Source organism: Marmota flaviventris, chromosome 5 (assembly GCF_047511675.1).
Source record: "Marmota flaviventris isolate mMarFla1 chromosome 5, mMarFla1.hap1, whole genome shotgun sequence".
Taxonomy (NCBI): domain Eukaryota; kingdom Metazoa; phylum Chordata; class Mammalia; order Rodentia; family Sciuridae; genus Marmota; species Marmota flaviventris.
Window position 1 is genome coordinate 88,990,997 of NC_092502.1, and position 25,641 is coordinate 89,016,637.

Here is a 25,641-nt window from a genome sequence, read left to right on the forward strand (position 1 = left end):
GCCTGCATTTTATTGGTTCCTGTGATTTCCAGCTTGAGTGTGTCATGAAGGTATATTTTATACAGAGATTGGGATTTATTATTCTTGGTATTTTCCCTGAACATTATGGGTCTATTCAGAGAAAGAAAATGAAAAGGCAGCTGTACAGAAAAAAGGCAAGTCTGCTCTTGGAAAGTTTTATATAAAGTTGGAGAAATACCAAGCACATACATATAACATAGACAAGATATTGTACTTTAAAAAAAATAACTTTTTGTGTGTTCCTCTAGCAAATCGCATAAAATATATGCAATTGTTGCTTCAAGTGGCCTGCAGAATACAATTGCTCTATTGAAAGTAGTAGCTAAGTGCTTCTCTTATAGGATTATAGCAGATTGAATTTTTAATAACATGATCCTTCAATTGTCATTATCATATTTAATAATATGATGGTGTCTGATAGATCTAGCCTTACATTTTATGATCCTTATTTAAAACCCGTGTTGGAAGAAGAGAAAATATATGTCCTTTACTGAATGGACTATGTGAAAAATAGCATGAGTCCTCATATTTGTGAATTATCAAGGATAAAAAAAATTACCAAATAAAAGCAAGATATGTGCAGATACTCTTAATTTTTTAACTTTGTTATCTTAATATCTTGAAATTATATTACTTGAAACAAAAATCCTAAGTGTTAACACAAAATATGGAAAATTTCCCAAGCAAAAAAATATGTTTTATTTCCATTATATAAGCCAATGTTTTCCCCATTTGCTTTTTAATAATTACACGGTAGAAGGTTTTTAAGCAGCCTATACACTCTGAGAAGACATTTTATCCCATTAATAATGCATCAAAAATATATAAAACCTGACACTCTTATCACAATATATCTCGTTTAGAAAATAATATTATATATACATACATGCATGATACATGTATTAATGCTCTATAAATCTCTTTCTTAAGAATGAGACTAAACCAAAAAATCACAAAGAGCAAACTTATTGCTCTTCTTTTATGTCACTATAACTTACATAGAAATAAAAGTTTCCTCCTTTTAGTAATTGCATTTTAAAAGCTAATCATATTCTAGTTATAGAAATGCAAAAGTAATCTTCTAAACCAAATAGTCGATATCAAATATTTGTGAAAATGAGAATGAAATTATAATTTAGCACAAGGGATGGTAAGGTCTGAGTCTGAACCAGTGTTTTAAAGGGAATTACAGAAATCATGTGTCATTCATATGCAGGTCACATGGTTAGAAGATACTGCTCTGGAAGAATAGGTGGGATGACAAAAGAGATTAATAATTGGGTTTGATATGCTCTAGAGGTGAAGGACTATGGGCTGAGAAAGTGGTGGTCCTACTATCAATGGGAAATGAGGGAAAGAGAAATACTATAAAATAATTAATTGGGTTCTGTGGAACTAAGATTACAAAATGATCCTTTGAGTAAAGAAATAGAGAATTGCTGATTTGGCTTGAAGGGGCTAGCTCCAGGATTTCACTCAGTGCTTAAAGAAATGCTTCGAGATGCTACAATCATTTTTTAAAAACTATTCTTTTTATTTCATTATATTACAATATAGTTGTGTGAATAAGCAACGTATTTCCTTGAACATTGGATCAGGGAAATTCTGATGCAAACAGAGATCTGCATTTAAAAAGTATTTAAAAAAATCTTATTACAGGGATATATAACAGTATAGTTAGAATCATAAATGACTGAACAGTAAGTCTAAAGAATGATTAAAGGAGTGATGTCAGTGGGGATGCTGAATAGAAGGATACAGGACTCTGTCCTTGGTATAAATTGTTTACTGTATTTATTAATGGCTTTGAAGAGATAATTGACTTCTTTCTTATGAAACATACTCGGAGGGCTAGTAAATTATTTTATATGAGACTAAGACATATTGTGTTTATGTATCAGTATTTTATATTTATATACATCTATAACACACATTAATATAATATATTATTAACTATATATGAACAACCATGTAATAATATGTAAATAACATACATTACAGATGGATATGATATATTACGAATATAAACTATTAGACTATACATATATATATATATATTACATCAGCCTAAATTAGCTTTATTCAATAAGACAAATGTTGAAAAGTATGAATCTCAAGACTTACATGGGTAAAAAACAAGATGACTTGCTTTAAGAGTAGAAAATATTAGGGCTCGTGATGTGGCTCAAGCGTAGCGCGCTCGCCTGGCATGCGTGGGGCCCGAGTTTGATCCTCAACATCACATACAAACAAAGATGTTGTGTTCGCCGAAAACTAAAAAATAAATATTAAAAATTCTCTCTCTCTCTCTCTCTCTCTCTCTCTCTCTCTCTCTCTCTCTCTCTCTCTCCCTCCCTCCCTCCCTCCCTCTCCCTCTTAGAAAAAAAAAAAGAGAAAAGAGTAGAAAATATTGGAGACGGCTTTAGGTTTTGAGTTGAGTTTAAGGTTTATGAGAGTGAATTATATATACATCAATTTGTTACAATGAGTAAAATGAAATATTTAGAATAATTCTTTATTTTAGACTTTTAAGACAATAGTGCAAGGGTAGGAATCCAGATATAAAAAACTGCCCTTTAAAGAAAGACTAACCAGAATATATTTTCAACTGGAATGTCTACTGTTTTAGAACCAAGTCAATTGAGAATACCTTGAGTATAATGAAAATAATAACAATAATAATAGCAATTAAAATTTATTGAGCCCTTGTCACATGACAGATCTAACCCTGAGCTCGGTATAAAGATAATCACAACCAATCTCACAACAATGTGAATAAATACTATGCCCACTTTATACATTTGAAAAAATGAGGTGTAGATTAAATAACTTGTCCAGTCAGTACCCAAGCATGCATACACACACACCCCAACACACCAACTCATAAAATGCAGAGTAGGCATGCTGATCCAGATCTTTCCTCTAAAGCTACCAACTGTCTTGTGTTGCAGAAAGGAAAACATTGGGGGAATATAATTTCTTGCCAATTATCCAAAGATCTGTCATGAGAAAGGGTAATTATAGGAGCTGGCAATGGAAGTAATGACCAAGGTTTGGATCCAAATTACTAGGAAATTTAACCAAAAGGGGATATACTGTATCCCTAGCTGCAAGGGACTCTGGAAATGTCACTTTGGGCTTCATGGCCTCAATAGTTCAGGAAGAGACCTAGAAGGTAGTTAGAAGGGGTACTCAAAGCCATCTGCAGTACCCAGCATAAAAGGGCAGGTAACAAACATTGATTACACACTGTCTGACGGGTGCTGCCCCCTCACTTTACACCCAACATTTTATTTAGATTTTAAAATTACTATATAAGGGAAATCAAAGAATAGACAAAAGTCACAGTTACGTAATTTTATATTCAAATAATGAAAACCTTTCCAGAATTTATAATTGCCAAAAAATAGATCAGACTATTCCCGTAGAGGAGATGAGTTCTCCATCACTGGAACTGTTAAAGCAGAACTTCATTCAGTGACCACCTGTTTGAAGTAGAGAGTCAAGTCCTAGAAGGGTTTTTCAAACTGGCCTTCAGGCTTCCCCACAAGCCTTCAGATTATGAGACACTGCAGTAGGTGCCAAGATGAGCAACAGATTCCTGAGAGAGTTATTTTGTAGAAGAGAAATTAAAAGACAAAGACATCATTCCAAAGGCAAAGACTTGACAGATGACATTTTTCAATTGCATTACCTTTGATTAATTAAGTATATATATAAAACTTAAAAACCTAATAATACCTAATTTTTTAAGTCTAAAAGATTTCGTTTTATTGCAAAAGATCTCTGCAGTTAATTAGTCTACTTTTATGAGAGTTAATTTGCAGCCTCATGTTTTTCTGCAAGAAAGTCTAATTAAATACTATAGGTCCTAAAGTTTCTAGGAAAGCTTGCAAAAACAAGAGAGCTTATACTCTTTTTATAATCATTTTAGACCAAACAACTTTTTTGTCTAAGCTTACAACAAATCTCTTATATATTTTTTTTTGTTTTAAAATGAATTGAAAGTGAAGATTTTTATGTTTTTACCATAATTTGTCTAAGCTCTGATAAGCTCAGGCATATTTTTCTCATGGATTTTCCTTATTTAATAGATCCTTTAGTCTTCCTCTTCTTTCTTTTCTATTTTCTCATCAGTCTCATTTCACTTCCCATTCTTCTATCATGAATTTCAAGTTCCCCAGCATGTATCAAGATGGCTAAATTTTAGGGATCAAGAATGCATCTAGTTACACAGAATTCTACAAATATTATTTTGCATCTAGTTCTAGATTCCAAGTGAAATAACCCCATATTTATGTTGGGCTTTATCTGTTTTCATTGCTCTTAGTGTTTATTCAGAAGTCCAGAAACCTCTGGGAATTCCCCAAGACATTTTTTGGAAAGTCAAAATCAAGATATTATTTGCATTTTTCACTCTCATGAGTGTACAATGACGTTTTTGAAAGGCTATCTAATGTTTGATCATTCCCATGTTACCATGACATCAACTTATTATTGTAATTTTTAGCGAATTAACAAGTTTTAAGTGTTTTATAATTCCTAAAATGCTAAATTTTAATAGATATTGTCACACATAAATAAAACTCTTTGATATCTTCAGTAATTTGTATGTGTTCCTAAGACAAAATGTGTACACACTTGCAGTCAGGCAATGATGCTCACCTAGGGAGAAGACAGTGTTGCCTCTTAGTGTTTAAGAGACTTTTGAGAGAATTTTATTTGCCATAATGATTGTAGAGCACCGGTGGTATTTGGTATCTGGGGGTTGGGGACATGGAATGCCTTTAAAAGCATCAGATAGGATTGGGGTATAGCCCAGTGGTAGATCACTTCCTAGCGTGTGTGAGGCACTGGGTTCCATCCTCAGTACCACATAAGCAGAAAGGAGTGGGGGTGGAGAGAGAGAGAGAGGAGGGAGTGAGGGAGGAGAAGGAGGAAGGAAGGAAGGAAGGAAAGAAGGAAGGAAGGAAGGAAGGAAGGAAGGAAGGAATTATGTCCATCTACCTAAGAAATTAAAAAAAAAAAAGCATCAGTCTTACATAATGAAAATTGCCACATGCCTTACATTCAAAACTATATTAATAGATATTTATGGGTTAATTAATTATGGGTTTCATAATTATCTAGATTTCCTCCTGAAACACTATTGTTTAATCAGTCCTTGTGAATAGCTGCTATACATGGTTTGCACAGTTGGCATTGCAGGTACTTCATGGTCTGGTTCCATCACTTCTCTGACGTCTTGTACCAATCTCCCATTGCTCACCATGCCCCAGTATCTAAGGCCCTGAGCACACCAGCTTTTGGTCTAGGCTTTTTCCTCTTTCTGGATCACTTGTCTACACATATTCACTTGGCTACTACTTCACCCCCTTCAGTTTTTTACCCAGCCCTTATCTTCTCAATAAGACCTACTCTAACCACGCAATTAAATCTATATTCTGACCTTCCCCAAACCCTTCAAACTTATTATCCTACTCTTTGTTTCTTTTCCATTAACATGCATTGCTCTCTAGCATATAATCCAGTCTACTTATTAGGTTCAGTATTTATTCTCCATCTCTCCTCCCTTCTAAAGTAAATTCTAAGAAAGGGAAAACCTTTCTCTTTTTTGTTCATATGGCCTGGCACATAATAGGCACTCACTAAATATTTGTTTAACAAATAAATGTATGATTTTATCGTAAACAGCTTTCTATTTAGTCTTCCTTTATAATAGAATTCAGGCATTATATTAAATTTTAAAATCATATAATGGTCAGTTTTTTTTGTTTCAGGATAAGAAAGAGGACATTATAAAATTTTCAATATGAAAAAAGATATAGTAGAGCTGTGACTTTAGAGTGTCAATTTTCTTGCCACAATGAAACCTGCTTTATGACTTAGTGAGGAAAAAAAAATAAGCCTTATTATTTTCACTTTTGTTATTACTAAGTCCCAGAATCAGACCCAGTAGGGACCTAGTGAAGCATGTCAGTTAATGTGATTCCACCAATCAGATGTTGAAAATGTGTTTAGGTCAGTCAATGAAAACGACTAAGGTCAGAGTTCTTTCTCCAGTGGTAAGAGGAGGATTGGAAGATGTCTTCAACACACATTGCTTTTTGTTCCAATGGACCCTATGGGATTCCCTCAACTCTAACATTGTTATATGCCATGATTGAAATTTCAGTTTGCAGAAAGGACAGATGGCAACCTCAATTATAATTTTATAAAAAGATTAAAATAGACTCACTTCAAACTGTGGAAACCAAAGAAATTAAACCAAAGAGCTTAATTTGTGCAAGGTAGGCCCAAAATAAAAGGCCCCCGTGGGCACAAATTGCCTTCCATACCACTGAAAGCCTCTGTGTTTACAGAGACATAGCAACAAAGAGGTGATCACTGGGTTCCTTACCACCCCCATAATTTTATAGCACATCACATCCAGCAAATGGCCCCAGTTATCAGCAGCAAAATGACCCAGTAAAGTCCACCACTGATGGATCAAGATTAACTCTCTATTCTGTGAGCAAGAATGTAAACTCAGTATTCTTTGAGTGACTTTAATGCCCAAACCAATAGTTTGAACAACCTGAAGTCATCCACTTGCCATAAAGCAGTTAGCAAGTGAGTAGAAGCAGTGCAGACTTTTCCATAGTGTTTTTATATACGTGTCAGTGTTGAAACCTCAAAGAACAAGGGTCAACAGTGAGAGAGAAGTAGCCAGTCAGTGAGTGCACCCTGTTTAATCCTCGGTGCTGTTTTGAAGGTTGCCAGAATAGATGCCCACTAGAGTCAACTCTGATGTTTGTTTTTATTCTCATAGGAATGCTTTTTCAACAAAAGCCTTCTTATGCTTTAAAATCTATTATAGACTCAGCTTTATGAGATAGAATCTGCTTCATAGTATAAGTTGAAATTTTCTTTTTTTTTTCTTACTAGAAATCCATAGGAAAAAAAAGTAGCCTCTAGTATTTAACTAGAAATACCTCAATACTAACAAAAGTTTTAAATATTTTATAGTGGTTATGTTACACATATCTAGGTTTTTTGTTATAGAGACCTTATCAAAAGAGATTTCAACTAAATACTCCTGATAATAAAACATTAAAGTCCACTTTTTATGTGGTTGTCCTTCTTTTCTAAAAATGCCAGTAATAGAGATGTATATTCACCGTGGATCACAGGGTCATATCCTCTGGGACAGTCTCTACTTCCTTTTCCCTTTCCCATCCTGAAGTTACAGATGACATGTTTCTTTCTCATTGCTCCCTTTGAACTCTTCACTTACCTTTATTATAGCACTTACAACCCTAAATTATAATTGTGTATTTACATGTCTTTCATGTCTACTAAATTGTATGTGCCTTGAGAGATTGCCTATGTCTTAATCATACTTGTAGTTCTAGGGTGAGCAGAGCAGAAACTCAGTAAGTAATGAACCATCAAAAAAGCACTAGTATTACTCTCTAGAAAATTGTTAACATGGAAAATTGCCATTTTCTCAAGGAAGGCTAAGATTCTCTTCTAGCTGTCATGATGGTTAAAGTAAACAACTCCACAGTTCCAACCATCCAGCACTGCTGAAATTTCTATCTTCCATCCAAACCAAATCCTCCAGTTTCTTGCATTGCTAGAAGAGGATTGGGTGCTTTATATCCAAAGGGATAGGGATTACGAGAGCCTGATGGCACCCATATATCTACTGTAACATTACAACAAAAATGAGAGGAAGATCAGTACTATGTTCTCATACATGTAGGCTCTTTCAATAGCCAAAAATGATCAGAAACAAAATACACTTTAACTTTGGATGTTGCCTTCATTCCTCCAAAATCATTCCTGACCGTATGATTTTGAACAAAAACATTTCAGGGCACTGTTTTGTATCACTCCCTGGATCTTTGCAGAAAAAGTACACTTTAGGGACTTCAACATTGCATCCCATAGTCAATCCCACAACTCAGTACTCTCAGCAAGCAGAGCAGTGTAACACAGAGTCTAAATGGAATGATAAAAAGATAAAAAGATAAAAGGAAAGAATAATTAAGAGATAATTAATGGTTAGGTCCATCACTGGCATTTCTCTAAATTGTTTTTTTTTAAGTGGCAGATAATCAAGACTGCAAAATTTAGAAACTGAAAAGCCAGTCATTTAGAATAGTATTTAGCAAGCCAGATAAGCACATTAACTATGTGTAGCCACTTCTTTAAAATAAAACTAAAGTGTATGCTTTTTAATGGTAAGTTTACAGAATCTAATATTTACAGTTGAAATTGCTGCTAATTTTTAATTGCCCTTGATCACACAGTGGAAGGATACTCTCTAAATTAGTGAAAAGCAACTGTGTGTAAACACTTCATGTTGGCATCCATTAACTTACACTGCAAAAAGATAACTTTTTAGAAATAAAAGATGAATACAAAAGAAACATAAAATTCCTGCTCTCTTCTTACCTAAATTTTCCTCTGTCAGATTCTAGAATTATCCAGTCTGAGAATCTTGTTGAATGCTTTTTATTCTTAAAAAGAAAGAGAAGATAGAAAAGAAAAAGTACTGGCTTAGCGGCGCTCAATGAATTGTTTTCCATCTTTAGGGCATTTTAGATTGTTCAATATTGACATCTGCAAATCCTGTTGACAATATCTTCAAAATATGTCCAGAATCCAACCACTTTCTACCACTAAATTATCTCAATAGACTCCTGACTTTCTCCCTACCTCCTCCTGTGCCCTGCTGCTACCTTATTCTCAAATAACAGCCATCAGATCATATCAATCCTCAACTCAAATCCCCCCAACAGCATTTTCTCTCAGTTGGAGTGAAATCCAAGTCCTTTCAAAGGCCTGCCACTCTCCTCCTACCTCTCTGTCACCTACCCACCACCTCATCCATTCCTCCAACCACACTGGCTCCTGGATATTCCTGGAAATGCCAGGGATAGCCACTTCTTTGGCCTTTCCAAGATCTGTTTCTCTGGCTAACCCGACTCATTCTTTCACCTCCTTTATTGCTTTGCCTGAATGTCACTTTCTCAGAGATACCTTTCTTGTGGCCCTTTTGAAAAATTTATGTCTAAACCAGCACTCCCCGTCACCTTTCATCATTATTTTTCTCCATAATATTTATCACCTAAAAAAACTAAAATTAGTCATTGCCTTCTTCTTCCATGTAAACTCCACGGGGACAGGCATTTTTAACAATTGTTTTATATACTGCTAAAGCTCTGATGCATAGAAAACTGTCTGGTACTTGGTAAGCAGTAAATATTGGTGGTTAAATATATGAATCTAGAATCAAAATAGCATGGCTTTTCCTATGTATGTGGCCTACTAACTACCATGGGATGATGGTTAATTAGGAAGATTTTGCCTAGACCTTTACAGTTAAGTATATTTCCAGAACTATTTGAGCCTGCCTTTTCATGCTTGTACAAGAATTCTATGGGATGATGTACCAAATAAAACAGGTTGCAATATGTTTTAATGAAGAAAATATTCTTTTTTAAACACTATCTTCCATAGCGTATGTGTGAGCTGGAAGTGAGGGTGGTATAGGTAGGTAAAGGCAAGAACAATGAAGAAGTGGTGGGGTGGGGGTGGGGGAAACAATACAGATGCTAAGCCAGAAGTGAAATCTTCACCAGACCTTGAAGACTTCCAGTTCCCTGTTCTTTACTGAAAATTATTCCCAAGACTCCAAATTGAGAAGACTACCAAAATGTTAAACCATGCAATTATCCCAGGATATATGAGCCCACTGAACTTATACACACATATTGAATCTTTTTTTAAAATATAGAAATAATAAATTAAAAGTGAGTCAAAGTTTGTGCAGTTCATTTTAAGAACTACACTATACAAAGTGAATAACACTGCTGTATGGGAATACATACATACATAGCTTATTTGTCACTGGTAGCTGATACATTTCTTCTCATTAAAATTTAATTGAAAATCTTCAATGATATTTAAGCTTTCGCACAAGTGTAAACTACTCTGAGTACAATTCACAATGCATTTAAAACAATTATTCTTTACCATTAAAGTTAATAATATGCACATTAACCTCTTATGTAGTCTAAATCAATATTGTAGTTTAAAAGATATGACCTCTGGACAGCTTTGTCTAAATATTGATTTCATTGTCATTTGTATAAGGTATCAAACAAATTACATGCTGCACTAATATCATTAATGCTGCTCCCGTAGAGCCTCTGACTTTATGGGTTCTTATAACACGGGACATGACCTTACAAAAATATTGAGAACATCACAAAACATAATTGCAGAAAGGATGAGATTTGACTGGCAGAGCAAAGTCGCTGTAAATAGATGATAGATAGAATCCTTTACTTTCGGCAAACAGAAAAAATACTGTTCTTAACATGCAGATTGGTTGTTGATGTAAGTTTCAAATGGCAGAATTTTTTTCTGCCTAAGAGGTTCTAATTTACTTCTTATGATTCCATAGATATCTCAGGAGAAAGTAACTCAGCCTTAGATTAAAATGTTGTAATTCTGCAATAATAGCAGTTTTCTCAAAATAAACTTGTTTAGAAATTTAGTTACAAGTTACTAGTCAATCAGATGAGTTGAAAAATATATGCATAAGATTGAAGGAGATGAACATTTCAAATGATCTTTATAGAATTAAATAACAACTGATTTAGGGATGGACATGCATCACATTCTCTCTCATTATAGTATTATTTTTGTAAAACAAATGCAAATTGAAATTTAAGCTATATAATTTGGTCTTTTTCACTTTTCCAGGTTCTAAATTGCTGTGAATCATTATGATTGCTAACATCATCTAGTATGTCTAACTCTATTTTGATGGGTTGTTTTATTTTTAAAATTTTACTTGACTTTTTGTTTACTATAAAACTTTTGGAAAATAAACATGGTCATGAACATGACATTGTAAATGATGGGTGCGATTTATACTAAAAATGTCCACCCCAAATATCTTGTAGGTAAAAGTGACCCATTTTGTGTAGTAGAACTGAACAATGATAGACTGCTAACACATACCGTCTACAAAAATCTCAATCCTGAGTGGAACAAAGTCTTCACATTGTAAGTAACCATTACCTTGAGCTCATTTCAGAACTGTATGAAATATACTTCTGTGTGTGTGTGTGTGTGTGTCTGTCTATTATTTGCTAATTCACAACTCAATGTATCTGACCTGTCTTTGCTAACAACTGGAAATTTCATGACTACCTTCCTGAGAATTGAGACCTGGGGAAAGAAGTATGCCATTTTTTGTTTTGTTCTGTTTTCACAGACATCTTTTAAACTGAGTTCTTTATACGACTGTGTTTTTCATATGACTTCACTAAGGGTTTTGCTCTCATCAACAGAATCGCCATACTGCTTCTTCCTTTTATACTTTCTATTGAAATTCTTCCCAATCACATTGACACCAAGGAGGACAAAGCTCTATTTGTTCCATTGCTGAAATCAGCAAACAATCTGGTCACGAATTCGGCAGATGCTTTAGTTTTGGTTTGTTTCATTTTAGCACAATAAGAATATTAAGTATTGTCCTAGATACCAAAACACCCTTTGAGTTAATTTTCCTTTTGTTTTAAAAAGTTTGGAAATCTTTTCAATCATGCACTGTAAAAGCTGCCGATGTTACACTATAGTATTTCCTAAGTTTTTTTTTTTTTAAATTGAGCTTTAGAAATGAACTCTAAACAAAAGAAAACTCTCCAAACAGAAGTACTACATAAAGTTTTCTAACACAGTTTTATTTTGTACATGAAAAAGTGCTAAATTCTTCATTAATTCCTTATAATGCCTTTCCTTAAGAGCCCGTAACTAATCAGCTTTAATTATCTGACCAATTTATTTTTAAGGAATTCCACATTTTTATAAAAGATGAAAGCCTAGTCAGGAGACTTGCACTCCTAAGAAGGTTGTGGAGAGTGTTTTTCTCTGGAATGCATAATTAAATGAATAGGTTTGATTATTATCAAAGCCATTAATTGATTGTGCCTTGATAAAGCCTCTTCTCACATGTGGTTGCAGTTTTTCAGTAATGAATATTCTTTTTTTTTCCTCTTAATTCATGTTTTCTAGGCAAACAGTTTGATCCAAGAATAAATGCTATCAACAATTTGCATTTATTTTTCTAGAAACAAGAATATGAAGAACTCACACAGTCATTTGTTAACATATGTTGTCTTTAGAACATAATGGAACATCACTTAATTTCTAAATTCCAGGGTGGTACAATTGCTATAAATGTTACATATTCACCATTCTGCTTTCTGTGTTTGTTCATTTTTTTTTTCCCACTAAGAACATAACAGAAACTGAGTCAATGTTTTGGTGAGAGCTGTAAACAAAAAAGACACGTTCTATTATTATAAAAAATAATAGTTATAAAAAATAAATGGTGACTCTTGCTGATATCAAACCTTATGGTGTTTTATGTGGGGGTTGTGGGAAAATATGATTTATTGTTAAAATGAAAAGAAAAAAATCTAAAAAACAGCAGGTTCACTTATTGATTTTTTTCATTAACTTTATTCTTTGCCCATGCAGATGGGAAATTATTTTTCATTTTTAAAAATTATAACTTGAAATTACAGTGTTCTTCAAAGATTTAGATAATAGAACCATCACTGTAGTCAACTAGGGTGCACTATGGGAAATTCTGTCAGATACCAAGCTGCCCTGTATGTGTATATGCAAATAACACACATAAAAATATACACATACAAAATCAGCTGGAGCTATCTGAAATTTCAAAACCATTTTAGTTCTTGTTTCCCACTAATGAAATCTTTTTTATTTTTTACATATATTTATTATGCAGCAACATTAAAGATATTCATTCCGTTCTTGAAGTGACAGTTTATGATGAAGATCGGGATCGAAGTGCTGACTTTCTGGGCAAAGTTGCTATACCATTGCTGTCTGTAAGTTTTATTCACCTGACACACTGTTCTGTGTTGCTTTTGCTCAAGGAAAAAAAAAAACCTCAGCTCTATGTCTGTCATTTCTCAACCAAGGTCTGTAATAAGAACACTAAAAATTTTAACATACTCAATTCACGGCCATGTTGAATCCCATGATAGTTAATTTTTCCTGACAGACTTGATCCTGGTAATGAACAGGTACTTGTCAGAATTGCCACAGTTGTTTTGGGTTCTCTGTCAGTTTCAGCAGCTGGGGGTCAAAGGTCACTGAGGGAGTGTATTCAGTGGAGACCGCGAGACAGACGGCTGTCATGTCCTTTTCCCGCAGATTCAAAATGGTGAACAGAAAGCCTACGTCTTGAAAAACAAGCAGCTGACAGGGCCAACAAAGGGGGTCATCTATCTTGAAATAGATGTGATTTTTAATGCTGTAAGTCTTAACTTTGGCTTTTTTGTACTGCTAAAGAGTTCAGTTTCATGAAAGCTTTTGTTCCTGATTTGTAGAGAATTTCTGTCATTCCTCATTTTCTCTAAACCTTGATGTATCCTGGAGAATACGCTTCTGCCACTGCCTGGCACACCCACACTTTCTGTTATAGTTGGCGACTGCTGCTGTGGTTGTGCTCTGACCGCTGCCTGCCTGCCTAAGAAAAGGAAGTGCATGCATGTGCAACTGTATACATTTATATTTTATGAGCACAGCAGCCAGGACTTTGAAACTTGAAAAATTATTGAAAATTGAACTGCGTGAAAAACTTGTAAACATTTGTAATATATTAATCCATAACAGACACATATGTTGATGTATAGGTGAAAGCCAGCTTACGAACATTAATACCCAAAGAACAGAAGTACATTGAAGAGGAAAACAGACTCTCTAAACAGGTAAAAAGCAAGGAAAGATTAATCCCTCCGGGAAGACCTGATTATATCTGTAAAACATCTAAGTAAATTCAAATAAATTTTGGAGGTATGGAGGGGGGAAGATGATGGAATTTTTGGTCATCTACTTATTGAAAATGGCTCGCTTTTTTCTTTCTTTCTCTCTCTTCCTTCCTTTCTTTAAAAGATCAAACCAGGACAATACCAAACTAATACATTGGATGGGGGTGGTCAGAAAGAACAAGGGATACTGTAGGTGCTGCATATAATGGATATGTAGTCATGTTTTAGCAAAAGAATGATCTTTTCAAACATAACATACAATTTGATTGCTATGGAGTGTACAAATGAGAATGCCAAAAGCTGAGGTTCAAATGTGTGTGCAGACCACCCACAGGTATGATGCAGGTGTGTGTAAAGTGAGCCGAATAAAGCTTTTCCCTCTAATCCAGCGAGGGGGCTCCATCTTTTAAGAGGAACCTTCCTGTTAATTAGATTTTTAACTACAATCTTTCAGAACTGAACTTGCATTGCCATTTTTAGCTAAGAAAATAGAAATCCAGGAAATCGCACTTTTCTATCATGAAAGACTTTTAAATTAAGCTCGATACCTATCAATTATAATTTTAAATTTGGTTTGATATAAAGTTTTTAAAAAGTGCTACTAAACTACCCCTTTTAACAAAAATGCTACACCTAATCACAGAGCAAAAAATAAACTGCACTTATTATGGCTTTAAAATTTACTGAACTTATTAGCACCTTGAAATATTTGATAATTTTCCATGCCATTAGAAACCTGAAATCATTTTATTTTTAATCTAAGAAATCTACCCAAAACAGTGAGATCTTTGGATATTTAAATATAGTGTATGTGCTACAAATGCAATATCTATCTAAACAGGAATTCAGACTACATTTCTCTACATAGATAAAAATAATAAAATATGTTCTTAAAGGAAGGTGAAATAAATAGGGAGACTCTTCGTTTTGCCTAAATGGAATTGCAGTTTTAGCAACGTGTTAAAATTGTTATGCACATACTTGCATCTGTATTTACACACATATACTTTTAGCTGTACAGCCTCAGTGAACTTTACATAGCTACTTCTTTAAAACATCAGAGCAGTACTTAAGTATATTTGGAGTAGCAAAATATTAACCTGCAGACATATGATTGTTCTAACTGTTAAGATACTTGTACGTAATTGTTTGAACCATTATATAGCATGTACACTATTTTTTTTCACTGTTGAAATCATGCTATAGTTTTAAATTTAAATTATATCAACTCTCATATACCATTCAAATTAAATATTTTATGGCACACTTAATTACTATAATATTTTTCCTGATCTCCAAAAGTATGCAAAATAAGAAATGAGAAAATATAGGTTACATTTAAGGTAGGAGAGAGATTCGTTAGTAGAGAACATGTTAGTAAAAAAGGAAGAAATCTTATTTAAAAGGTGAAAATATTTTGTTTTCTATAATAAGCAATACTTGACAGGTTTTTCTCTAAGACGAAATAAAAACATTCCAAAGTATTCAATTCACTTTGAAATATGTTGAAGTTAAGACATTTAATGAATCTTAAAATCACAATAAGATTTAAGAGCTTAAAAATTAATAATTATTCAGTAAATAGCAATTTTTAAATTTGTTAGAATTTTTTTTTCTTGTGAAAAAAGAAATCCAACCTACATGATAGTATTGTTTTTTCAAATATATTTAGCTAAGAACTTGCTCTTACAGGTCAGTTTTTTCCATTTTCTCCAGAAATACATTTTTCTCTTAAACTTGTGAGCCAAATTGCTTAGTATGTTCTTATGGCTTTATTAACTCCCTGAATCCTTTTTAAGTCATAATAAACTTGAAGAATTTTGCCATTTATTTGATCATTTTTTCATCTTGCAGATTCTAATAATTTTTTCATTTTCCTTACAGCTGCTACTAAGAAACTTTATCAGAACGAAACGCTGTGTCATGGTGCTGGTGAATGCTGCATACTACGTTAATAGTTGCTTTGACTGGGATTCACCCCCAAGGAGTCTAGCTGCTTTTGTGGTATGATCATTCTGTATTACTTACATTGTTATTCATTAAATTCAGTAATCATAGCTGCATGTTTCTGTGGCTATAGTAACAGTTATGTTGATGTGGCCATTTTAAAACTCCTATTTTAAGACTTGACTGGACAGATTTGCCGTGGGCAGGAACCTGATGGATTGTTCAAGGTCTGAGTCCAAGAATACACCCCCCACCCCAGATTTCCGGAACGCAAGACATCTCAGCCAATGTATAATTTTCTCTGTAACAGTTAAAAAGTAAAATTTTGCATGTTGCATAATTCTAAATCCCAATAGGAGAGCCAAGAAAAGTCCTCAATGTGAAAATAATAATAGTTATAATCTTGACCATCCCCAATTTGATTTTATTCATTCTATAGTCTTTTTCTCCCAAATATGAATATCATTGGCAGTAGAATGGTAGTATGTAATGCTTTAATATGTGAATCAATTGGAAGTGGATGTGACCTATTTAAGAGTATTTTATTACTTCTGAGATTTCCAGTTTTTAAAAAGTCACAAGTAAGAATTCGATGGATCCAGATAGTCCTCTAACAATGTTCATCTTGTAGCCTTTTTGATTATTTAAAAAGTGCTGATGAGACCAATTGGCAAGGCCAGAAAATCCAAAAAGATAATTTCCTCTATGTTTTAGCTGGGATTTTCTGTTCTCACATTATTTTTGCTTATTCAGGATTTCAGTTTGAAGTTTAAGTGGAGTCTGTCTTTTGAAATCCTTTATTTTATTTTCATGTTTGTTAGAATATAAGTACCTTATGTTTCCTTATAGTTGCCAGTTTTGCAAAATACGACTTTATTATGAGGGCTTACAAGAAAAGCCTCAATTATAGTAACAAATCAACATTTTAGTATTACCATTCAAATGAATGTATGCACATCTGTTTAGTACTTTGAGCTCTGTCCTCCTCTCAGGGCTTCTATGGGACTTTCATTAATGTCTGAGCACATGAACAAAGAGTATGTATGTCCCTTTGTGTTGTAAGTTACCAGAAAGTTAGGCAGCCTGCTTCCCATAGACATGTTGTTGTCTCTTTAAAGAAAGTGACTGTCATCATCATTAAGTTTTAGAGGGGGGGAGGACAACAACTCCCTCTCTAAATACTCTTTTAGTAGTCCTCTCACATAATAAAGATATTGGGGTACTGTAAAACAAACTTTGTTCTGATTTTTCACTAGCATTGAGGCACTTTGATGTTAATGAGAAAAAATGATACTGAGTTTCTATGTATATTTTATATCATTACTTCCAGGTTCTATGAGGCCTTATAACAGCAATAAAATTCTACTGGAAAGGTCATGCTGCCATTTTTGATTCACTCCTTCCAAAGTTATTCTCCATAGCTGTTTGTGAAATTTGAACACAGAAAAGTGTATATATTTATATAATTTGTTCAGAAACATTTGTTGTGAACTCTTGAGCTTTGCTCTGTGTTACGTAAGTCTTCATAAACTTGAGGCTTCTAAAGGACACTCTTGTAAAATATATTCAAGATGGCAGCCCTTTTTCACTTTTTTTTTTTCTGATTCTGGGGAAAAAAAATAAAATCCAGACACTGAAATTCTGAGAAATTTAGGTACATGAACATAATATGATTTCATTGAAAGGGGGCAAACTTCACTGGGGAAGAACTATAAAAATCTCTCTCTTCTGGTGGTCGGTTTGTAACAGACAGTCCTATGAAACACCAGCTGAATGCAAGAGGCTTACACAAAAAGCAGAGCAGGCATAATAAATGTAGGAAAAGAACCTTGGACACTGAGGGTAAGAAAAAAAAAAGAGGCTATAAACAACAATGTGAAAACACATTAAGAGTATTTTGAGAAGAAACAATAATATTAACAGTTTCATAGGAAAAAAAAGAAGTGCTAAATTACATTCTGTTGAATGTGATTTAAACAACAATGAATAACAAAACCAAGCTTTATTTATTTAGACTTCAACTAGGAGCTCCTTGAGAATGGGAACCCTGTGTTTTTCATCCTGGACTCCAGTGTCATCTGCAAAATATCTAGCAGTTACTAAGCTCCCTATATAAATGGTTTACTAAATCAATTGACCAATTAATGAACCAATCAATCAATATGAATATTTTTCTTATGTGGAGAAATTTACTCGCCAGACAGATAAGGGTTTGATTGAATAAGGCTAGTTATTAAATCATGATACATGCAGCTTAATACTGTTGTAGTAATTTTTCTATAGTTTCCATTTGAATTCTAAACTATTCCATAATCCTTTATTAATATAAAACCCCAGATTGAATTCTGATATTAAAAGATTCTTATATAACAAGAGCTGGTATTTATTAAGTACTTACTATGTGCCAAGGAACCACTCTTTACATATTAACACATGAAAATGCCTTCATGCATTAATGAATTTAATATTCCCCAAAACCTTATGATATCATTAGGTACTTAGATACTATTATTTTCCCAGTATACAGAGGCACAGGAAAGTTAATTACCTTGCCCAAGGCCATACAGTAGATTTTATTTCTTCTCTAAAAGACCCTTTAAAATATATACCTTACAATTTTAATAACATAAAGTTCAAAACTGTTGTAAGATTTTTATTCATCTTATAGATATTAAATGATGTGAGTATTTTAAAAATGAAATGTTTCAAAGATCTCATTACCTAACTGGAGCCTTTTTAGGCCAGTTTATTGAAAAAGAGTGCTTTCCATTAGGAGAAGAGTATGAGCAGCACCCCATTGTTACAAACATACTGTTCCTGTCACGCCCTGTTGATGGATCATGGGTCTATTATTATAATACTGGTTCCTCTTGGCCCAGTTTTTCATAAATGCAGCTGCCTCATGGAGCACATGCATTTGTACCATTATACAACTTGGTTTTAGGCCCAGATCAAACTTTATAAAAGCAGGTATTTTTTTTTCTATTCTGTTTTACTTTCCTTTTCTAATTTACTCTCCAAAAATATAAGTCAAAATAGAAAAACCATCATTTTAGTGTCCCAGTGACAACTAACGTGGAAAGCTCAAGAAATGCAGACTCAGGGCAGCTGCAGTCTGCACAGCACTACCTGTACGCTATGGGGAGGATTCCAAGCCAGCTGATGACAATAGAAACTGAAATTAGTCTGGAAGGGGAGGGAAAAGATAAGCAAATATGTTTCTGGGAATGGCCTTCCTTTGAGCACTATGCAGTGGGTTTTGAATGTTGCTGTGAGTAACGTCTACCTAAGAGCGAACACAGGCGTGTGCGTGTAGGCGCTGCTTGTCTCTGGGAATCATCTATCATAGACTTGGAAATGCCTCATAAATTGGGCCTAATTTTCATCAGGCTTTTGACCAGACATTTGTGTTCTTGTGGATGTCAGTGGGTGCAAAATGGGAAAAAGAAAAGAGAAAAAAGAAAAAGAGTGTACATTCTCTCTTTTCAGTACTGTCATTTCTCACTGTAATGAGCACAAAAATAATTGGACAACTGAGCTATCAGTAAAAGGACACACTTCAGTGTGCGTCAAAGAATTATTTTACAGGACAAACTTTAATCTTTAAATGTGATTGTAGATAATTTGTGGTACCATCTGTCCATTTGGAATTGTTTTAGCCTTTTCTGTCGTTATACAGTAAGTGCCGCTGTGTTTAACATTAACATTTGATATTTTACACATTTAATTTCTGTTCTGCTGTGTGGTCCTTGGGGAATGGAGCGCTAGTGCTACATGAGAGAGACAAAGTATTGATCAGTTAACATTTCAGCTACATTTATGTATGTCGCAAAATTAATGAAAATGCCAGACAAAAATGTCAGAGTGCACAAAAAGGTAGAATTTAAATTTGGTACTTTAATGAAAAGTCTTAAGATGTGCATTATCAAAAATGTCCTCTTGCCTTTAAAGTACAATTCCTAACAGAATAACTAAAGAGAGACACATATTTTACTTAGAGGAACAATGAACATGAATTATGAAGAGATGTCAACTCCTCAATGTACCTTGTGTTCCAAAGCGGCATGTTTGAATGCTTAACTGTTAGTCATAAAATACATTTGTTTCTGTTAGTACCTGTAGGGCTACTGACTTCAACCCTCTGTCCAGACCAGCCTAGGAGGCAGGCTTCCAACTGAGATTCTCCCTCTAGGTTTTTCTTGGTGTGTATATATGTGTGTGTTTGAGAGAGAGAGAGAGAGAAAGGTGGGGTGGGGAGACCAAGAATTCCCTCTACAGCAATTCATGGAGGCCACTCTGGTTCATTACTTGTTTCTTTCTGGGTCCTTTTCAAATGGCTGGTTTTCGTTTGCTTCCAGAAAATTTGTGCTCACTTTCATTCAATTCCCATTTTAGTAAAGGATCACACTTGGGACAACAGCCATCCTCAGAAAAGCTGGGCCATTATGCAGGAGGAGAGGAAAAACCAGGGATGATGCATGCAAAGAATGACACAAGGCTGTTCTGTGTAACCAAATGATTAAAAAAAAAAAAAAAAATGGAGGATGCCCCAGCAAAGGAGGAGGAACTGAGCTTGCAGAGGCAAAGGGAATATAATACAGTGATCTGCAGACAATAGGCACTTAGGGAGGCTTCATTGTGTGCTTCCTGGGTAGAAAGTCTGCTGCTACTAAACAACTTATGGATTTTCCTAAAAGTTATTAAAAACCAAGAGGACATTTTAAATGGCTTCATGATCAAAGACTAAAAAGGGCTCATTGTTTAAAAAGAAGCATCAGTATAAAAACAATGTCAACATCCACCTGTAAGTCAAGTCTTACTTTATATTACTGAATAATGGAACATAGGATAATTATACTGGTCATATCAAAGATCACTTTATGTTTACAACAGAAATTCCTATTTTGAAAATTTACCAGATATCAGTAATACCACACCAGGAAAATTATGTTTCAGGTCTATGACGATTTTCAAATTATTTTTATGAGTCTTTTGTTGCCACGATTATTCTTTAGAGTTAGCAGAAAAGTTGGAAATGTTCCAGATATAATTTTTATTACTTTGCCCATGATAGAAAATCAGAAGGACCTCGAAAAATTAAAGAAACAAATACTAAAGAAAAATGATCTATGATTGATGGTTCTATCCTTGTACTCACGAATTTTTCTAAAGCTATAAATTTTAACTTCCAAGCCCTTTTGCCCACCTTTTAGCATTTATGCCATTATTTAGTAAACAATAGTTAATTTAATTTATATAAGTTTTAAACAATGATAAACATTTCTTTCTCAAACGAACAAGAAAGGAAAAAACCTGCAACATCTCATTGATTTAGAAGATCACACATAACCAAAGTTACCTAAAATTACTTTGTAGAGTCAAAAGTGTTGACACATTGAAGTGTCTAGCAGTACCATTTTCAGTAAATAGATTATATGCACAATTCAGATGGACATTCTGGCATATCAAGTTGATACCCAGAATATACATTTTTCCCAAAATTCATCTCAATTCCAGGGAAGAATTTTTTCAAACAGTGTCCTAAATTACATGACGAGTTATAAATTAGGTTTCCGTAAGCACTGCTTTTCACAAAACATTGCATATAAATTCTTTCAATTACACAAAATCTCCCCTGAAAAGACCATAATTTAGAAGTGAGTTGAGTCTTAAGGCTGATCACTATTAGCTAAAGTCAATTCTGAATCATAGGAAATGTACCTAACCAGATAATAATGTAACAAAACATTTCTTGATCCTTCCTGAGAAGTGATGCTGCAGTTCACTTTGCATTCCTACTTACATGAATAATTTTTCTTTTGTTTTTGTTTTTGTTAGATTATACGATGCAGCACTTCTGCAAATCATCCTTCTCTTTAAATGATGCCAACGCCCTTTTTGGTTTATTTTAATAGATGTCATCAAAAGGGCTTTCTGATATTTGGAGGGAGATAGTCACATATGCCAGAGAATCTGATACTTTCTGAAAATCTTGTTCATCCTAAATTTTATTCTGTATTAATCCCAGTAGCAGATCAAACATGATTTCTGTGATCTCTGCTCTACCTCCTTTGTCCTCTATATGGGAAGTCATAGGATGCTAAAATCTGTAAAAGTTTTCTTTTGTGGGTGATTTGGAGAAAATAAAACTGATCACTTTTTCCAAGTATAAACATGGTTGTGCTATATTATAATCAAACATAAACCACAAATATTATAATCATAACCATATGTGTCAGTCAAATTTTTGTTGCTGTGAAAAAACACCTGAGGGAAAGAACTTAATGGAGGAAAGATTTATTTTGGCTCACAGTTTCAGAAATGTCAGTCCATAGTCAATTGGCTCTATTGTTTCTGGGCCTGTGGTGAGGCAGAACATTACGGTGGGGAGAATATGACAAAGTTACCCACGTCATGGTGACCCAGAAGCAAAAGAGAGGAAGGGGCCAGGGACAAAATATAACCTTCAAGGACATACACCAGAGGGCCTACATTATCCAACCAGGACCCATCTCCTAAATTTCCACCACCTTCCGATAGCCCATTCGATTATGAACCCATAAATGTTTAATCCATTGATGAGGTTAGAGCCCGCATAATACAATCATCTTTCAAAGGCCCCACCTCTGAACACTCCTGCCTGTAGACTTTGACATATGATCTTTTAGGGGACATTTTAGATCCAAACCATAACACTATGTTTCCATATTGAATCCAAGAATTTTCCTTCTCATGACCCTTATTGGTACATGCAATGAAGGTTCAGGTGGTGGAGTACACAAAGCCTCAGTGTAGTCTTTTTCTGTTTGTATGGGTGTTGCCTTTAAACTACCTCTTTGCATTACTTATCAGGTAGTTGCAATCCCCAAACCTTCATAAGATGCTATAAATATGTTGTGTGCTCCATATTTTCCAACTGAGTTTGCTAAGGATTAAAAATCATGAAATGAATCAAAGATATCTGATTCTCTCTCCCCATTTCCTAAGCTTATATTCTTGTCCTCTGAAGGATTTTTCTATTTTCTAACTTTGATTTAAATTGTATAGGACACATTTATTGAACAAAATGGCCAACTATTTTCATTTCAGTATATCATTATATAGTGAATTTTGCAAAGGAAACCATTTAAAAGAATGAGATAATTATATAATTTATTCTAGTAAAATTTGATAGAGGACTAACTCTTCTGAATGTTTATAAATTATAACAGAGAAGCAGTCATTAATATACTTTATTCATTCGATTCATTCTCCATGTAATTTCATGCACTTTTGTATCAGATAAATATTAAGAAATAGGAAATAGAATGCTTTCTATCATTTCATTTTTCTATTTTTGGATAGTTGTAAATATAACCTTTGAATTGTGAATATATTTGAGTTAATTTACCAAGTCAGAGACTAACTTGAAATGTTATTAACCTAGTTATTCCTTTTTCTCTCTGCCTATTTCCTTGCAATCATTTTACCATGTTTGAACATTATATTAAGAGCTGGGGATATATAGTAGTCTGTCTTTGCCAAAGGTAGGTCTGTGAGTAATGACTCTGTTGCATCTGCTACTTTTTTTGTGATGACAGAAATCCAACAATCAACAAGTGGTAACAGTAAAGATGATAGTGACTGGCTTATAGTGAAATAATGCAGAGAAAATCAGAGAACAGCTAAGAAGCAAAGAAAGATGGAAAGAATTCAAAGTGTAAATGTATATTTGGATAAAAACAAAAGTCACCCCTGGCTTTAAGGGAATAAATAAACAGATTTTCATGACAAAACTTTTATTTAATCTTAAGTCAGATTCCTCGACTTTTTTTTTGTATTCTGCTACAGAAGAATTTTTCTTTTAATTTAATGAAAGAAATTAAATACTAAGGGAATAAGATTTTGTCAGAGAGTACTGAGTTTTGGGGGGCAGTCATAAGTAATTCTGGCAGCCCCCACCAAGAACTAATTTTCATCCCCTGGGGTGTCATATTGCCCCTACTGAGAATGCATACTCTACATATTAGGGTTTAATGTAAGTTTAACTGTGTTTAATTTCCTACTCTTGGTGATAATGTATAATTTGGAATTTCTATCATTTGTATATGATGCAAACCAGTCGAGAGAAAGAGAATTTGTGATTGCTATAAGAAATCATTGACTACGTTGCAGTCCACCATTTCAAGGAAAGAATTTTAGTTTCCTAAAGATGGAAGAATTTGATTTTCCCCCTTATGCAAACCACATAAGGATTTTCTCCTATACCCCAATCCAAAATGGAGAAGTGGGCTGAAGCTGAATTCTGGACTAAGTAATATAACATCTCAATATTAGTGTTTTATACATACATTGTACTGTTTTTATGAGTAACTGCTAATTTTTTTATTCTTAAATAAATATAATATGTCAAAGTTATAAAAGCATACTTCATTAAGCTTGATTACCTATTAAATCTCCATTGGAAGGGCAGGAAAAGAAAAGGTTATGTAATAGGAAAACCATTTAAAACAGTTCAAATATGTGTTCTATAGTCTGTTCTGCATATAAAGTTTTTCAGCTCACCACTGGGATAAAAAAAAAACACTTTACTATTGCAATTTATCAACAATATGTAAATATGTGATTTTCTATCCCACATTGCTATATATAAATAATTATGTGTTATCTATTTTCCATAGATAACATTCTATACAGTTCCTGCAAGCAAATTTTGTACATGTTTTAAACAGAAATCTTTCATCAAGATTTTTTTTTTCAATGGTACTGGGGATTGAACCCAGGGGTGCTCTATCACTTCAGCTACATTCCCAGCCACTACCCCCACTCCGCCTTTTTAAAATTGAAGTCAGGGTCTTGCTAAATTGCCCAGGCTGGCCTCAAACTTGCAATCCTCCTGCCTCAGCCTCTTGAGTTGCTGGGATTACAGGTATGCACCACTGAGCCCAGCTTCATTCAGTTTTGTCATAAAGCGGTGAATTAAATAGTTTCCCTTCGTCAATCAGAGAAATCATTTAGATTAAATTTAAAATCATAGATCACCAAATATTACTGTAGTACATTAATTATCCACAAATTAGTATACTGAACTTGTATAGAGAGTTGTTATATTTTGAAGTGATATTAGTAAAGTGATGGCAGAGAAAAATTACATATTATTCAGATGGCTGAGTTCACTTTTTCTAGGTAGGTAGTGATATTGAAAAGTTTTGAGAGTCAGTGTGTATCTGATTTTTATTTAAATTCCTTTACATAGTTTGGTTCTCCTATTGGAACAGCCTATTGCATACCTTAGCCAGAGGCTGATATTTACAAGACAGACTTTTAACCTGGATTCTACTAACCTGACTAAATGTGCACTGTTTCCTACATTTTTAAGATTCTCAGAGTTTGTGCCTCTTACCACCACTTTATTTCTAAGTCCCATATCTGGGCTGGCTAGTGTACATAAAATGTAACATTTTTCAGACAATCTACTTACATCCAAACAAGATGGAAAGGTCTGTTTTGGAAGACAGTTGCATGAACCTTGGAACACACTTCTTTATGGGGACACCATGGATAATAGCATTGAACCACTCACCAAGCCTAGGGATCCCTTCATAGAGTCCTAGCTTGGAAATGGAAGCATCCTATGGAGGAAGAAAAGTCAGTGGGATTATGGCTGGGTGCTCAGGATGCCAGGAACACATCTGTCCAAATTCTAAGGGCAAAGTCCAGGGCTTTAAAAAGTAAAAGTCGTAAGGGATATGAACAATGCATATGAAGTCATAGAATGTTACAGCTGGAAGGGAGCTTAGAGATTATTTTACAGGACAGAACAAGT

General features: G+C 34.1%; 1 protein-coding gene across 2 annotated transcripts in view; it reads left to right on the forward strand.

Annotated features, from left to right (window-relative positions):
- Mctp1 (multiple C2 and transmembrane domain containing 1) overlaps positions 1-25,641 on the forward strand; it is a 531,756-nt gene that overhangs the window by 364,027 nt on the left and 142,088 nt on the right. For both annotated transcript variants that reach the window (XM_071612401.1, XM_071612402.1), the window contains 5 exons: positions 10,986-11,088; positions 12,842-12,944; positions 13,273-13,374; positions 13,755-13,829; positions 15,774-15,893. In XM_071612401.1, coding sequence (XP_071468502.1) covers positions 10,986-11,088; positions 12,842-12,944; positions 13,273-13,374; positions 13,755-13,829; positions 15,774-15,893 — 503 coding nt within the window. The remainder of the gene's footprint in view (positions 1-10,985; positions 11,089-12,841; positions 12,945-13,272; positions 13,375-13,754; positions 13,830-15,773; positions 15,894-25,641) is intronic.